Raw genomic sequence first — 16,756 nt, 5'->3', positions numbered from 1 at the left:
AGTGACACGAGGATATGCAGCCTTGAGCTTACTTGAGCGGTGTGAGCTTCCAGGCACATTTCCAAGAGCCCAAGATGAAGGATTGGCTTTTTGACACCCTTGTCACACCAGCCTTGATGTATGGAACAGCCTTCTCAGGGCCAGATTTATCCTATGACGATTGGGAAAGTGAGTTGAGAGGCCCCAAGTCATGATGTGCTCATGTATGATCCGCAACAAACCATCACTCCCCCCACACCAAATTATCTAGGCAAAGTTTTTGATGGTAGTGGATGCACTCTTCCGGACAGTCACATACCTCGATCGCATCAGTCACACAAATCCCCACACGTACCCAAGGCTTGCCCTAGAGTCCTCGACATAGCTAGCACTCGAGGGCCACCCTGGAGTATGGTATGCCCGAGTTTCCACTTTGGTTCCCAGGATATAGGCTCTGCATGGACTGCCTCCCACCCCTTTAGTACACTTTGGAGTCCCCTGTTCTCGGGCTCTCTCATAAGGACACCAACCCGATTATCCGCTTAGATCTTCTCAGCCTCTACACCCATTGCACATGGAGCACACCTTCGGAGCTCCCACCAAAGGTGCACTTCTACAGAGATCACTTCCTCACGCTCCCTGAGGTTGGATTCATCTAGCAATCGGGCTACCTCAGTGTTCACATATCCCATGCCATGCAGATTGCAAGTGGCCACATTTGGTTTCATCCCGCCGCCTCAGAGTGGGGATAGGAGGAGCTGAGCGTGTCTTCATAGCCACGGAGCTCATATGGAGACCCAAGGAGGAGAGGATCTACCAATTATGCCACACAAAGGTTGAGGCAAAGGAGCATTACATATGTCACTGCCCAATATACTATGAGATCCATGGGAGGTTTCACTGTCTGTTCCATGAGGGATTTGGCCCACTCTCCAGGATGATCAACTTACCGGACCAGCGTTGCCTAGGGCTCTTCTTGCTCGGGCTCTGCAGACACAAGGACACTTTCTTGAGAGAGCTTTGGCCCTAGCCACCCCGGCCCCTCCCTCGCCAGCCACCATCACCAACTTCTTCCGGACCCAGGAGGAGGAGGAGGAGGAGGACACCCATACAATGGATCCCGTGGACCCACCTCGCCTCAGAGGAGTTAACTCAAACTGGGCCTCCACATTCCAGCGTGCTCAATGCCCCTGGCCCCCAGACATCCCCATGATCCCCAGGGGGTCAGAGATAGATATGCAGGATTGTTTGAGGAGCACTCTTCACTACATCAGTTGATGGAGGCCTCGGACCAGCCGACAGCTTGGCAGACTACTACTAGAGCTTCATAGTTCTCGAGAGAGACTCCTCCAGACACCCGCTCCCACTAGGGGTGGGAGACAGACCCAGCTCACAGATTTCTTCCAGAGAGCTATGCCAGTGCTGCCAGCTGATGTACCACGTGGGGTGACCGCACAGAGAGCAGAGGAATTGAGAGCCAGGAGGAGACCTAGACAGACTGGACATAGAGCACCCCAACTCCGTCACCGAGAGATAGCAACTATCCGGATGAGACACCAGATGGAGACACAGGAGAGCCTAGCTCGCTTTCATTCAGACTCAGGTACATGTTCACGCCACTCACAGCCTCAGCATCGGCGATGTATGATATCTTATATCCCTCTTATGGCACTGGATGGAGTTAGACATAGATTTGCATAGCATGCTTGTACTACCCCTTCAGCATATAGAGATGTATCTTGCCTTAGCACTCCATCCACATCCCCACCCCCCTTTATATTGTTTGTATATGGGCTCCACCGATCCATGATGATTCACAGTTGTATCCAGACACATGCACACTTTTTCTTTTCTTTCTTTTCCTTTTCTTTCTTTTTCTTTTCTTCCGATGACCGGAAGAACACAGTTGTATTATTTTTTTGTCTCATAGGCCAACTTTGGCCTCTCGGAGACGTTAATATATCTTTCTTTCTTTCTTTCTTTCTCTCTCTCTCAACAAAAATTGGATGCAAAAGCTCTAGCAACAAAAATTGCAGCCACTGATGTACCCATTACCGGAGCATGGCGAGTAAGCAGAGATGAAACCAGGGCGAAGATATTGATCATCAGGTTTGGTGACTTGGAGAAGAAGAAGGCCTTCCTTTCCAAAAGGATGGCCCTTAAGGGGGAAAAGATTTATTTGGATGAGGACCTTACACCGGCACAGATAGCACACCGGAAGGAACACATGCCGCGTGTGCTTGAGGCAAGGTAGACCGGCTTGCAGCACCTTTTTTACTATGCGGATGGTGCCAGATGCGATAGACAGGTTACAGAATGGAAAGGCATAGGATCATGATGGGCTAGTTGGAGAGCACTTCTCATATGCACGAGACACTTTGGCTCCGCTCATCGTACATGTGTTTAATCGTGCCATTTGTGAGTGTTTCCCGACAAGCTGGACAGAGCATATCATTGTACCACTCTTTAAGAGTGGGGACCCCATGGTGCGAGGCAACTACAGGACGATCATGATTGGTCATTACTTGGCCAAATTATATGGCTCTATATTGGAGTCGGAGCTCAACCGATGGGCAGAGAGGCATGGTCATCGAGCACATGGACAGGCTGGCTTTAGGAGAGGATTTACTACCTTGGATCACATACTGACACTTCGGGCACTTATTGAAGAGGGCAGGGCACATAAGAGAAGGATATACTGCTGCTTTGTGGACTTCCGCAAAGCCTTCGATACCACCACGTGCCAGGCTTATGCACAGATTGCATGACATTGAGGTACCCGAGGATATGCACTGGGGGATATATGCTTTGCATGAGTGTGTGACAGGCAGAGTCCGAGCTCCACGCGGACTATATGATAGGGTGACCAGCACGATAGGGGTGAAGCAGGGATGCCCGCTATCGCCCACCCTCTTTGGACTGTACATTGATGCGGTCTTTGATTATGTAGACAGATTGGGAGGCCCAGGGGCATGCCTGGCAGGGGTGTTGATACCCATCTTGTTATATGTTGATGATATTGTTCTAATCTCAGACTCTCCGGAGGGATTACAGAGACACCTGGATGCATTACAGGCTTTCTCTACGAATAAAGATCTGACAGTGAACCTTGGGAAAACCAAGGTTATGGTGTTTAACACCACAAGGGCATGGGTGACGAGAACAGAGCCTCAGTTCACTTTTCGAGGGGAGCCGCTAGAGTACGTCAGGTCATATGTCTACTTGGGAGTTACTTTCACAGGACCGCATTTCTCCCTGAAGGAGGCAGCAGCAACTAGATTAGCTTGAGGGCATGCAGCCTTGGGGGCACTTGAGAGGCAGTGTGCACACATACAGTTTCAGGAGCCACGCACCAAATTGTGGCTATTTGATACGCTTGTCACACCGACCCTCCTGTACGGAGCTCCAATTTGGGGACCTAGTATACATCACAGATCTTAGAGAGGGTCAGATCAGGGATGGAGGCAAATGGAGAGACAACTGATTGTGATGATTGCCCGCATGATTCGGAGCAAATCGTCAGTACCACATGAGATTATTCGGGCTGAGCTGGGTGCCCCACCAATGGTAACCGAGGCTCTATTCCAGGCAGTTACCTTTTTACAGCGGCTATGGGAGCTCCCTCAGCAGAGGATACAGTTGGCAGAGGATGGAGATACTCATTGTTGGTACGCTCAGATGAGATCATGGTTTGACCTACATGGTTTGCGGATAGAGGCACTACCACCCTTTCAGTACAGTTTGGATTGTCCATTTTTGGATCTCACCCGCTCAGAGCAAAACCACATGATCAGGATGGATATCATCAGAGTGGACACAAAGAGGACATGGACTAGCCCCCTTGAGCCCTTGGACACAAAAATGGCTCATTACAAGAGCCATTTTCTACACCTCTCACAGATGATTTTATCACCCGCCCGGCATACATGGATGTACACCTATCACATGGGATACGTTGTGCCATTGGACAGATCCGGACCTCATCACACCAGCTGCGGATTGAGACAGGGCGATATGTGCATCAGATCTTGGATGACCGCATTTGTCAGCTATGCTACCAGGAGGTAGAGACAGAGGAGGGTCATGGAGTTTGAGGATCAGAGATGCCTGAGATTGTTTCTACTTGAACTCAGGAGACACAGAGAGACTCTCTTGGCAGACAGGAGGCCGAGCCATGATGTACCTAGACAAAGGACCTTGACAGATTTCTTCGGCACCAGCACCAGCAACCCAACCCACACACCACCTGATACCTCCTGCATTGGGCCATCAGGGCACCAACCACGCTCCCAGGGAGTCACCACTGATAGAGCAGTTATCTTATGTCGTGCTCGTCGGCCACACCCACCAGGATCCCGACCACGGCATCCTCACCATCGCCAGATCAGAGCCATTATTGCTCGGCATCGGAGGCGCCTACCTCGCTTCTACGACCTCTCCATTCTAGACAGCCCCATGGCGGAGATACTTGATCTAAGGAGAGGGCAACACTTCACCTGGTCAAGCATACATGGATCTACCTGATATACATTTTTCAATATTTTCCAATATTTTCTACTCAGTATCATCTCGGAGTCTTACAGTTCTGTTCTTATAATTGTAGGACAATCAATTTATTGTACTTTTTAGTCTCATTTAGTTGTTCTCTTTGATGAGACACCAACTTCAGATGTACTCTCAGTTTTGGTCTCATAGGCCACTATGGCCTCTTAGAGACGTTAATATATCATTTCATTTCATTTCTCTCTCTCTCTCTCTCTCTCTCTCTCTCTCTCTCTCTCTCTCTAGGTGGGCAGAAGTGGTAAAGAAAGACCTTGACAAGACCTCAAAGTGGTTGGAGGTACCCAAGAAACAAAAACCGGCGGCTCAAAACACAATCATGATGGCCTCCTTGGAAGAGGATAAGCGGAGGCAATCTCGCACACTACATGTATGAGTCAATAGCCTCCCCACAGGAAATTCCCCAAGTGAAGATGGCAAGACTTTCTGCCGAAAAATGGGCATCATTGGAACCCCTTTCATAGACACTTGGCAAGCAGGGAAGGACCTCACTAGGGAGTCCTACGCTGCCTTCTTAGCGAAATACGCAAAGATCTATCGGAGTTACGATCTCACCCCCCTGCAAGTAGAAACTTGGAATGGTCCAAGTTATGGAGGCAAGAAAGGAAGGCAAATGGGCAGTATACCAAGATGACTGCATCATCGCTACTGAGCGACCCTCTGCATAGTAGTGCAGGGTTTATGGGACCAAGAATGCACTCCACATGGAACTGCAATCATGGAACTACAATGGGACCCTTTGGTCCGATCTGGGAAGTTTCTCAAAAACCTACATAGGGAGAGACATCATCTGCTACACGGAGACACCGAGAGAGGGCTAACCAAGGTCGGAGGTCAGAGGGTGTCTGCACATGGGAGGCATACCCGTGCCTCTTGCGAGAGGAGAAGGGGGGAGGTATGTGGCTTAGGAAGAGTGACATGCATGTTTAAGCCCCACTTGCGCCGGGATGAGGAGGCCCCGTTTCATGTGGATGTGTTTAGCCATGCTGGGCTTTCAAATAGTACACATTGCAGTATGCTTTTTTCCACCAGAGACTTCTGCCTTTGCATAGGATTTGTTGCACGATGGGGACAGTCACCATATGACCCTTTGTTTGCAGATATTGTCGTGTACACCCAACAATAAAATATCCTCCTGTTGGGCGACTTCAATGCACGGACAGCCAAGATGCAGGTGCATATGTTTGACTCTCATGCAGACCTAGTTATGCTTGGAGAGAGATCCTGTGGAGCTAGGGCTATAACAGTCATCACAGGACACTGGGGACATCACTAGCTATGGCAAGAGTTTCTTGGACATGGGAGCCATGCATGAGCAGTTGATCTACAACAGGATGTCCCCTTGGGCCACCTCACATAGCTTGACCTGCTTCCCCTGCAAGGGCGGCTCCAACATCGTGGAATACTTGGAGCTTCCTGCTCTTATGCGACATACCCCGGACCTCACCATTCCACCACCACCCATTAGGGTGGATCACATATCCCTAACCTTCAACATATCTTGCTCCTTGCTACCCATACATTCCCCCATATCCACCCCCGTATTCACTTCCATCGTGACCTTGACTCAGTCTACTCAGATCACTTATACCGCCAAGCAGCCGACCTTGACCTCTCATCACCACTCTCAGCCATCACAACACATCTCGCATCTATTTCACCCGAGTCTTCCCAAGCCAGCTTCTCGCACACTCTTTGCTTCACTGCCAAACCCCCAGTAGGCTCGAAGCCTCAAAACAGGTAGTATGATGATGAGGGCAGAGTCAAAAGGCTTCACCTACTCTGCGAAAAGGAGATCAGATGGATCTCTGCATGTGAAATGCACAGAGATTTCGGTCGCCTAACCTGCCAGCGTGCATTCTTGAACAAAGCATTTTTGGTATGCACACATCACCAATTGATTTGAGTCACATGGCTTTGAGATGGACCACCTCCCCCCTTGGAGAACAACTTGGACTCCCACCTCCTTGATCTCTCAAGGCAGGAGATCAACCGCATCATCCGTCTAGATCTGACTAGACTTCATATAGACTGGACATGGATATCCCCGGCCGAGCTTTTCCCGAACCTTCAGTCCCACAAAGAGCATTTCTTGAGGGTCACTGGGGATGGTTTCATTGAGGGCCAGTTATCTCCACAAACACGTGTCCCACGCCATTGGTCAGCTGAGAATGTCATTACGCCGCCTTCTGATTGAGACAGGGAGAGCAAAGGGCATCCCACAAGACACGCAGGTATAAAGGCTTGTAGTACTGGGGAGATCAAGTCTGAGAAGCATTACATACTTAGATGCCCGGTTTAACTGATAGAGATATGCAGACGCTACCACTGTCTTTAGGGAGGGGTTCAGTCCCTTGTCACCGGTGATGCATTAAAAAGGTCAGAGATGCTTGGAACTATACCTATTGGAGTTGAGGCAGCAGCTTGGGATGCGAGATATCGCACAAACATCTATAACTGACTTCTTTGGCCCCTAGGAGAGAGCCCCAGTAAACACTCAGCCTGCACAAAATTTGCCACGACACATGGACCTGGACAGAGCTAGACATCCCCCTCGAGTGAGCACAGACCCGCGGCAGGCTGGCATCACGCACACCCAGGGAGCCCTCCGCATGAGGGCACAGTTCCTCCAGAGAGCCAGACCCTCCACTCACCAGCTTGAGATCCAGGACTTGCTTCAGCAATATAGAGTAGCAACCCCACAGTTGGTGGATATTGAGGCCATGTACACGATCGATAAGGACGAGGACACATTATGAGCCCAGACAAGTGAGGTTCTGCTACTACCTACTTTATTGTACACACACGGTCTATGTAGTACATTGACCATGTCTATCTTTTCAACAGCTAGTCTTTTACTTTTTTCATGTTGTCTTGACATCCAGCTCATTCATAATTCACATGTAACAGCTTTTTGCTCTCAAAGACCCTTCAGATCTTTCATAGACGTTAATAACATCTTTTTTTCTCTCTCTGTCAAAAGGCAAAGATAGAAAGAAAGAAAGATATATTAACGTCTGCGAAAGGCCAAAGTGGCCTATGAGACAAAAACATAGTACACAGCTGATGGTGTCGCATCAAAAGTAAGACAAAAAGAACTAAAAAAGTCCTAAAACAGTCCTAAACAGCTATGAAAGGAAAATACTCCTACTGAGGTACAACAAAAGAGAGAGAAAGAAAGAAAGCTGTATTAACGTCTACTAGAGGCCGAACTCGACCTATGAGACAAATCAATGTACAACTGTCAATATCTTCTGGATGTCCAGAAAAAAAAAGGACAAAATGAACATGAAATAAAGTATGAGAGAGAGAGAGAGAGAGAGAGATAAATTAAAGAAACTCATAAATTTTCACCAAAAAAGAGGTCTAATAAATCTCACAAGGATAAAGGAGGCTTGAGCAGCTTGGTTGTAGGATATATACTTGGCGACCAGAGTAGAAAGCAGGCTCAAGGAAATTGCTTGAAGATATACCATAATGTGTTCCCTACAAAAATGAAGGCATTTTCTAGAGAAATGTATAGCATTTTTTTATCATTTTTATTATGGTTAAAACATTTGAAGACATCTTAGATATGGTTTTTCTTAGTGTTGTTTCCTTTTCAGGAGGAAAGTGGGGGAGTGGGGGGGAGAGAAGGGGGGATTGTTGGGGATTTTCCTTTTTTTTAAGAAAGCATTCAAGTAATTTACCGGCACAAGTTCAGACAATGTGCGTAGCAAATCCGAAATGTTTGATGGAAAGGAACTTGAAAAGAACCCTGATACCATGTCTACGAAACCAACATCCATTATTAATAATCGTTATTAGTTTTGAAAACTAATAATATAGTTCAAAAAAAAGTCATATATTTGAGTGCCTTCCAGACTGTTACCATTAGCAACAGACTGGTTTTTGCCAGTGTAGAGAAAGCTAGCTGGACAAGAGCCCCACCATCGGCACGAAACATCCGGCAAGCCTGGAAACATATTAATATGCTGGTCGACTGCTCTGTATTGAGATGCTGGAACTTGTAATACTGCTGGCCAATGTGGTGGCTTTGGAATAGCACAAAAGATTGCTTGCGCTGGACTCGAATACTCTATGCCACACTCCTTTTTGCAGATGCTTGCATCATTTGTAGGTACGCATGTGCAACCACATGAATGACTGGGACCACTCAGAATCCTGTTTATGATGATTTGAAAGAGCACAAGTAGTGTACATAAAATTACTGGAAATCCAATCAGGCATAAATTCGTAGCCATCTTTCGTTTCTGCATCACACAAATCCATTGAAATATAAGGGCAAAATCACACAATCAAAGAAGCAGCAATTCTTAAAAACCATTTGACCACACAACCATCATACAAAGGAAGTCGGTATGCTCCAGGGAAAAAAGTTTAGATCAATCAAGAAGCTAACACTACAAAGCCACAACATGAATATAAACCTAAGAGGAGAAGAAGTAACTCATCAAACAAACCAGCAGCTACCTTGAGAAAAAGAAAATCCAACTCAATGGATGCAATCTTCATTTTATAGAGGTATGGGTGTGGGTGTGGGTGTGGGTGTGGGTGCGCACACGTGCACACGTACACACACACACACACACACACACACACACACACAAGCCTCAAACTCCAGACTTGACACTATAGGAGAATAGACAAGAACAGAGCACAAAGAGACTTAAAAGGCCAGGACAAGCTTTCCAAGATCAAATCCAGTTTCTAGAAGTATAGACATTAGGAACATCCAACCTGTGATAAGCACTGGCAGGGTTGTATGGATGTTTTAGCAGACAGGCAGGCAGCCTTAGCAATGGGCAGGAACTCAGTCATGCACGGGAGATTTGGAAAGCCAGGTAGCAAAGTCAGGTGATCAGATGGCCCTTGCGGACCGTAGGCCCGGTCGACGAGGGAGAGGGAGAGCTAGTTTCCTCTGAACGATCAGGAGGAAAGGGGCAGTCTGCTGCTGTCGTGATGTCAAGTCCCACCTGACAACCAAGGTAACATACTGTCAAAACCCCACGGATCTTCCCTCGTGATCGATCTTGGTTCGAAACTCGAATCCTGCAAACAAACGAACAAACAAACAAGCAAGGGGGTGCAGGCCTGACTCACCTCCCAACCATGACAGCCGTGGGTGAGCCCACAGTCTTGGCTGTCCCCACCGAGCCACGAACTGAGCTAACTAGGTTGACGTACCGACCAATCTCCTCCTCGCGACGTCCCATACCGCCACGAAGCTGCCCTCGTGGGCCTCGAGATCGCTGCCGGCCTCGGCTGCACAAAGCAGGTGCACGTCTGCACTAGATCCAGGCTCCAAGACCATAGAGCTCTCACAAACTCGCGAGACTCTCTATATCCAATAACTAACCTTGGCCACCCTTTTATAGGCTCTTGCCAAGCTTCCCCAAGCCTCGACACTAGTCTTGCATGCGTATAGCACAGGGTTGGCTTTGGGTTCAATTCCTTCCACCAAAGCAAAGCTTTGCCGGACAGGAAACCTGCTGCTAACTGTATCTTCTTTCCATCATCATATGGATGAAACTGAAAGTGAACTTGCCACTTGTGTAGCCAAGTGTCCTCGATCTCCTTGGTTCTCTGCTTTTGCTCGCCCCCGAACGGTTCCGGAGTAATATTGGGGCCTAAAGCTGAAGCCAAGGTATCCATTCCCGAGAAAGTAGAGAGGGTAGTGGTCAAGAGAGCGATGGAGTTCTGCAAAGCCTGCATCTGGGCTGCGATTTGTGCCTGACGTTCCGTCGAAGAAGCTTCGAGAGCTACTTTGAACTCTTGGAAATCTGATTTTGACACAAACTCGTCAAAAAGATCGGCATCGGTTCCTTCCGTAGCCGGCAAGCCTTCGCGTTCCACGAGGGGCTCCAACTCTGATTCTTGGATCGACATCGTGAAGAGGGTACGTGGAGAGAAAATTCGATCTTTGCACAATGAAAGTGTAAACGAACTCGAGAGCTTGAGAGCTTGAAAACTTGAGAACTTGAGAACTTGAGAGATGTGTGGCAAGAAGCCCACGTGAGGGGGTTTATAAAGGTTTCCCAAAAGCCAAAAAAAAACTCGAAAAGCTGGCTTAGCTTTTGTGTTTTTTTTTTTTCGTGAATATATATATATATATATATATATATATATATATATATATATTTTAATATATATATATATGGATATATATATTCTAAAGTCTTAAAAAAATAAAAACCTTGGAAACCTTAGAGAGGAGAGAACTTGTAAACTTTTTTTTTAAAAAAAAAAATTTAAACTCAAAAAAACGAAAGCTAAAAAAAACGTAGCTTTTCTTGTTTTTTTTTTCCCTCCCCTGGATTCGCCCGTCGGTCCTCTGTAGGCGCATGCTTTTCCTCTCGGCGCTGACGTCTGTCTGCTGACGGCGAGTACTGGCGGCGTGACCCTGCCTGCCGACGGCTGCTGCCGGTAGCTGCGCTTCACGCCAGCCTGCGCCTGCCACCGCCCAAGTATGCTTGGCCACGTGGCCTGGGCGCCAACTTGTTGTGAGTGGCCTGGGCGCCTGCTGTGCGTGGCGTGGCCTGTCCGGGACACCTGCGCTAGGCTGCGCAGGCCTGGCTGCCTGGCCGCCTGGTCATGCAGGCCTGGCCGCCTGCTTCTTTGCCAGCGTACAAGTCAGCCAGCGCACAAGCGCCTGGATACGTGCGCCAGAGCATAATAACAACCTGCAAGCGACTGCATAAAAATACCCGCCACAGCACCGTCGATAGACAACGCCAACCCTTGCCAACGAACAAACGCTCTCTCTCACTCTCTCTCTCTCTCTCTCGTTCAACGAAAAGAAACGAAAAGCATCATGGTTTTTTTTTCCTGTTTTTCTGTTTTCTCTCATGCGACTGCACAACATCTTTCCTCTTCTTTGCAAAAGCATTCAACCCTACTTACACTACCATCTCCCATCAACATGGGATTCTTTGATGAAGAAAAAACACATACCAAATCTGAAAACTGCAGTATGCACAGAAAAACAGCAAGTTTTTAACACATACCGTTCTTCGACCTCTTCTTCTCTACCTACCGACTTGCTCGTTCACGAGGTATGCTCTGATACCACTGTCAAAACCCCACGGATCTTCCCTCGTGATCGATCTTGGTTCGAAACTCGAATCCTGCAAACAAACGAACAAACAAACAAGCAAGGGGGTGCAGGCCTGACTCACCTCCCAACCATGACAGCCGTGGGCGAGCCCACAGTCTTGGCTGTCCCCACCGAGCCACGAGCTGAGCTAACTAGGTTGACGTACCGACCAATCTCCTCCTCGCCACGTCCCATACCGCCACGAAGCTGCCCTCGCCGGCCTCGAGATCGCTGCCGGCCTCGGCTGCACAAAGCAGGTGCACGTCTGCACTAGATCCAGGCTCCAAGACCATAGAGCTCTCACAAACTCGCGAGACTCTCTATATCCAATAAACGTCCACACTTGGCCGCCCGCCCGTCCATACTTGGGTGCCCGCCCGTTAGTATATCCCTAACTCAGCTCGTCAATCAGCCTGCCTAGTTCCAAGCTTCCCCAAGCCTCGACACTAGTCTTGCATGCGTATAGCACACGGTAGATACCCACTGTGCACATGACACATACTGAGGTGGGACATGACATCAGTCACCTGATTGTGGCCACTACAGCCTGGCCGACGAGGGAGAGCTCCAATAGAGAAGTTTCCTCTGAATGTTCAGGAGGAAAGGGGCAATCTACTGCTGTCGTGATGTCAAGTCCCACCTGACAACCAAGGTAACGTACTGAGGTGCTAGGGGGGATCCACTGAAAACCGTCACCTAGCCTCCAAGTCCAGTTGGGTGCCTGTTGACCTAAAAAAACCACACAACTTGTGCCAATTGACCTGATCTCATGAAACGAGGTAAAATCCTCGATCGCTGCCGCAAAACCGCGAAGTTTACCCTCCGAACCCTCAAGGTATGCAGCAGCGTCATCAGCAAACTGGAATCGAGGAGCTCCTCGAGAGTGCAAATGGGAAGGCGAAGTGTCCTGCGCTCGCCTGAAGGTAAAAATGCATTGCCTCTGCTACGAGGAGGAAAGGAAAGGGCAGTAGTGGACAACCCTGCCACACAGAGCGGGAAACGGCAAAGGGAACTCATCTCCCTCTCTGAACAAAGACCTGGCTGTGGGCGCTGGAGTAAAAGGCAGAGACACCTCGAACACAAGCTGGGGAGAAGCTCAGGCAGATCATAGTCCCAACTCCCCTCCAGGACGGCCCAATCCATTCTGTCATAAGCCTTCTTGAAGTAGGTTATTCGGGGTGTTCCTCTATTCCGCAAGTCTCAGCTCTTTCTGGTCTTCACCCTGAGGAGGACTCCATGGCAACCGCTCCGTCATCCCCAACCGAGACCGCCATTGCTTGCATATCCTTTTTCGAAGCAGACCTTCAGATTCTCGCCACGACCGTTGCAGCATTAGCGGCCTCCAACCTGCAAGATTATTGGTAGCCGCCCTGCGCACGGACAACTTAGGGATCTTTTATAGGGGAGCCTCATTGGTGAGCCTGCAAAGGTCACAGACATTCACCCTCTGGGGCGTGGATACTACCAGGTGGAGTTCAACTCGCCAACAGCGTCAGGCCGAGTCATCCAGCTGAGCCCCCTTGCATTGTGTACGGCGCAGGCCTTCTTTGCGCAGTGGTAGCATGGCTTCGATCCTGCGTCTGACCCTCTAGCTGGTGTGTCAGGCTTCCCAGTGATAGTTTGCTTCCCAAGCCTTAGGAAGGAATACCTTCCTCTCCTCCTGGTGATTGGTGGTGCCATCAAGAGAGTGATGGAATCCCCCCCCCCCCGCTTCCTCAACCCTTGCACGGGCAGCTGGGATTCCATCCCTCCCCATCTGTGTTGCCTCACCGGATTCAGTGTGATAAGTTATATCTATCCCATGCCTCCGGGAAGACCCCGTCCTTCAATGAGTGGAGTATTTAGGCCTTCCATGTCAATGTTTCATTTGCACGCAGATGGGCCATCTAGCCAGAGCTTTCCCTCAACATCAGTCCGAGAGACCCCCCCCCCCCCCCCCCCCCCCCCGCCCCCCCTGTTGGTGTTGGACTCACACACTCACACACACAAACCTGCACATTAGGGTTAGGTGCAGGATAGAGAAGCTCACACAGAGAAATGAGAGAGAGAGAGAGAGAGAGCCAAAAGTGTGGTATCCACAAAATGCAAGTCAACCCTTGCATGTGTGTCACATCCATATGATATAGAAGTACAAAATATTATATGTAGAGTGTCCTTTCACACTTGATATCCAAGGGGAAAAACCACATGGGAAAAAGTGCCCTTGGTTAAGCCCTGTTCACACACAGCACTACCATAAGTGAGCATATGCCTACAAATCCCCCCTGTAGTGGAAGTGTGAACCTGTACAAGGTAGCAGATCACTCTCTATATGAGAGTAAGCCAAAGCTTTGCAGAAAGCCTCAAACTTTTCTCGAGGTAAAGCCTTTGTGAATAGATCTGCAACATTATCCTGTGTAGGGCAGTAAGATAAACTGATCTCCCGTGCATGTAGCCTCTCTCTGACATAGTGATAATGAATCTCAATGTGCTTGGTACGTGCATGAAATACTGGATTTCGTGCCACGGCCATAGCACTCTGGCTATCAATGAGAATGGTGGTGGGTGTCTGCTGACACTCACGAAGATCAGCCAATAGTCTCCTCAACCATACACAATCTACTGTAGCTGTGAAGACTGCCCTGTACTCAGCCTCACAAGTAGATGTGGCAACAGTGGATTGCTTTTTACTCAACCAAGATATGCATGAACTGCCAAGAAAAAAACAATTCCCACTGGTAGATTGCCTGGTATCATAATCACCAGCCCAATCTGAATCACTGTATGCATAAAGCTGCAAGCTGCCCCCCTTGGGATAGAACAAACCAAGATCCAGCGTACCCTTAAGATAACGAAAAATACGTTTGACTGCTTGCCAATGCTTTGTGCCTGGGCTGTGCATGAATTTGCTCAACAAAGACACCCCAAAAGATATGTCTGGCCTTGTGTTACACAAGTAAATGAGGCATCCCACTGCCTGGCTGTAAATGCCGGCCTCAAAAGGCTCTCCAATATCATGCATAGTAAGCCGTACACCTGGTTCTACCGGAGTAGAAATGGGCTTACATTCATCCCTATGAAACCTTTTTAGAAAACTTTTTATGTACTTAGTTTGCTGCATAACAATGCCATCATCTGTATGCATAAACTGTATGCCGAGATAGTAGTGTAAAGGCCCCAAATCTGACATATCAAATTCAGCTTTCAAATCAGTTTTGAAATCTGAAATTTGTGCTTTGCTAGTACCTGTAATGAGCATGTCATCTACATACAAGATGACTATGAGAACATCGGCATCGGTTTTCTTCACATACAAGGTGCTTTCAGCTGGACTATTCACATAACCTGGGCTGGTTAGATGAGCATGTATCTTATCATACCAAGCTCTTGGAGCTTGCTTTAACCCATACAATGCTTTGTGTAACCTGCATACTTTATATTCCTCACCAGAAACTACAAAACCAATGGGCTGATTTACATATACTTCCTCCTATAAATCTCCATTTAAGAATGCAGTTTTGATGTCCAATTGTTCACTTTCCATCCTTTATGTGCAGGCAATGAAAGTAGGAGCAAAAGTTTCTTCATAATCTATTCCCTTTTTCTGGGAGTAGCCTTTAGCCACAAGTCTGGCTTTGTACCTGTCAATAGTACCATCAGACTTTCTTTTGACTTTGTACACCCACTTTGTTCCAATGACATGCTTGCCTTTAGGCAATTCCACAAGATCCCATGTATTGTTCTTCATGATAGAAGAAATTTCAGCTTGCATAGCTTGCAACCAATGCTCATTCTCATGTGCTTCTTCATAAGAAGAAGGCTCTTCTGAATCAAAGAGACCACCCATTGCTAATGCAAACTCCCCACGATGTATATTCAAAGCATGGCTGGAACTAGCCCTTGTTCTACCTGTGAGTGGAGCTGCAAGTTTGCTTTCTTGCAAAGTTTTCAGCAACCATCTTGGCACTGACTTGGCTGTGTCTATGGCTGTTTGCTCTTCCCTGACAAGATCTTCCACTTCTTCCATAGAAGGGGGCTGAATGGCTGGCTATTCCACATGTTCTACATGAGGATTTTCTTGCGTAGGGGCTGGCTGATCTGAATCCCCCCTAATTGCAATGGGTAAAAGTCCATCAAACATGTCTTGTATGCCTGTATCATTACTTTTGTACAAGCTGTACATGGACTGTTCTGAATTTTCAGCAAATACCACATCTCTACTGACAAAAATCCTTCATGTAGTTGGATTATAAAGACAGTATCCTTTGCTCTCATTGCTGTAGCCCACAAAAATGCATTTCATTGCTTTGTCATCTAGCTTTGTTCGGAGTTGTTCTGGCACATGTGCATATGCCAAACACCCAAATGTACGCATAGAGTCCACTGTTGGCTTTCGGCTATACCAAGCCTCAAATGGTGTTATGGTTTTCAAAGCTTTTGTTGGACACCTGTTCATCAGTTGCACACATTATAGCTTCCATCCAAAATTTGTGTTGCAACTTTTGTGCTTTCACCATGCATCTTGCCATCTCCATGAGAGATCTATTTTTCCTTTCAGCTACACCATTCTGCTGCGGTGTATAAGGCACAGTACATAGGTGTTTGATGCCCTTTTGAAGCATATAATCCTTGAATGCATTTGACATGTATTCTCCACCTCTATCTGAGCGGAGTGTTTGGACTTTACATCCACACATATTTTCAGCCATTGCTACAAAGTGTCGAAAGCATGTAAACTCATCTGCTTTCGCTTTCAAGGGGTAAGCCCAAGCAAACCTGGAGTAGTCATCAATGAATGTGACGCAGTAAAGATGCCCCCCTATGGATGGTGTCCGCATTGGACCACATACATCACTATGTATGAGCTGTAATTTACTTTCAGCTCTAATAGCTCCATCTTTGGGGAATGGTTTTCGTTGCATCTTTCCCAAAATACACCCCTCACATACATGTCTTGGTGGAGACTCAAGAGGTAGCATATTATCAACCATATGATGCTTCTACAAAAGCATCAAACTGCAAAAATTTACATGCCCAAAACGAGCATGCCATAGCTCTGCATCATGCATAGCAGGAGTGTGGGCAGCCACTGTATTTGCATCATAAGTACGCTTGTCATAGCTGTCCAACTTATACAAGCCT

At 47.7% G+C, this 16,756-nt stretch overlaps 1 protein-coding gene across 7 annotated transcripts in view; it reads right to left on the bottom strand.

Annotated features, from left to right (window-relative positions):
• Nucleotides 1-16,756, bottom strand: part of LOC147636941 (ABC transporter A family member 8-like) — a 93,553-nt gene that overhangs the window by 34,938 nt on the left and 41,859 nt on the right. For 4 of the 7 annotated variants that reach the window (XM_086800526.1, XM_086800522.1, XM_086800523.1 and 1 more), the window contains exons 2-4: nucleotides 8,411-8,792; nucleotides 8,229-8,308; nucleotides 7,920-8,025 (exon numbers count right to left, since the gene is read on the bottom strand). In XM_086800526.1, the coding sequence (XP_086656652.1) occupies nucleotides 7,920-8,025; nucleotides 8,229-8,308; nucleotides 8,411-8,792 (568 nt within the window). Of the gene's footprint in view, nucleotides 1-7,919; nucleotides 8,026-8,228; nucleotides 8,309-8,410; nucleotides 8,793-16,756 lie in introns of those variants that run through there. The other 3 variants (XM_086800527.1, XM_086800528.1, XM_086800529.1) reach the window with 3 other exon arrangements.

The sequence above is a fragment of the Cibotium barometz genome, chromosome 7 (assembly GCF_041138505.1).
Source record: "Cibotium barometz isolate CiBa-2024 chromosome 7, ASM4113850v1, whole genome shotgun sequence".
Lineage (NCBI taxonomy): Eukaryota > Viridiplantae > Streptophyta > Polypodiopsida > Cyatheales > Cibotiaceae > Cibotium > Cibotium barometz.
Note: the sequence above shows the minus strand (reverse complement) of the source record. Positions and strands in the feature narration are given on the sequence as shown.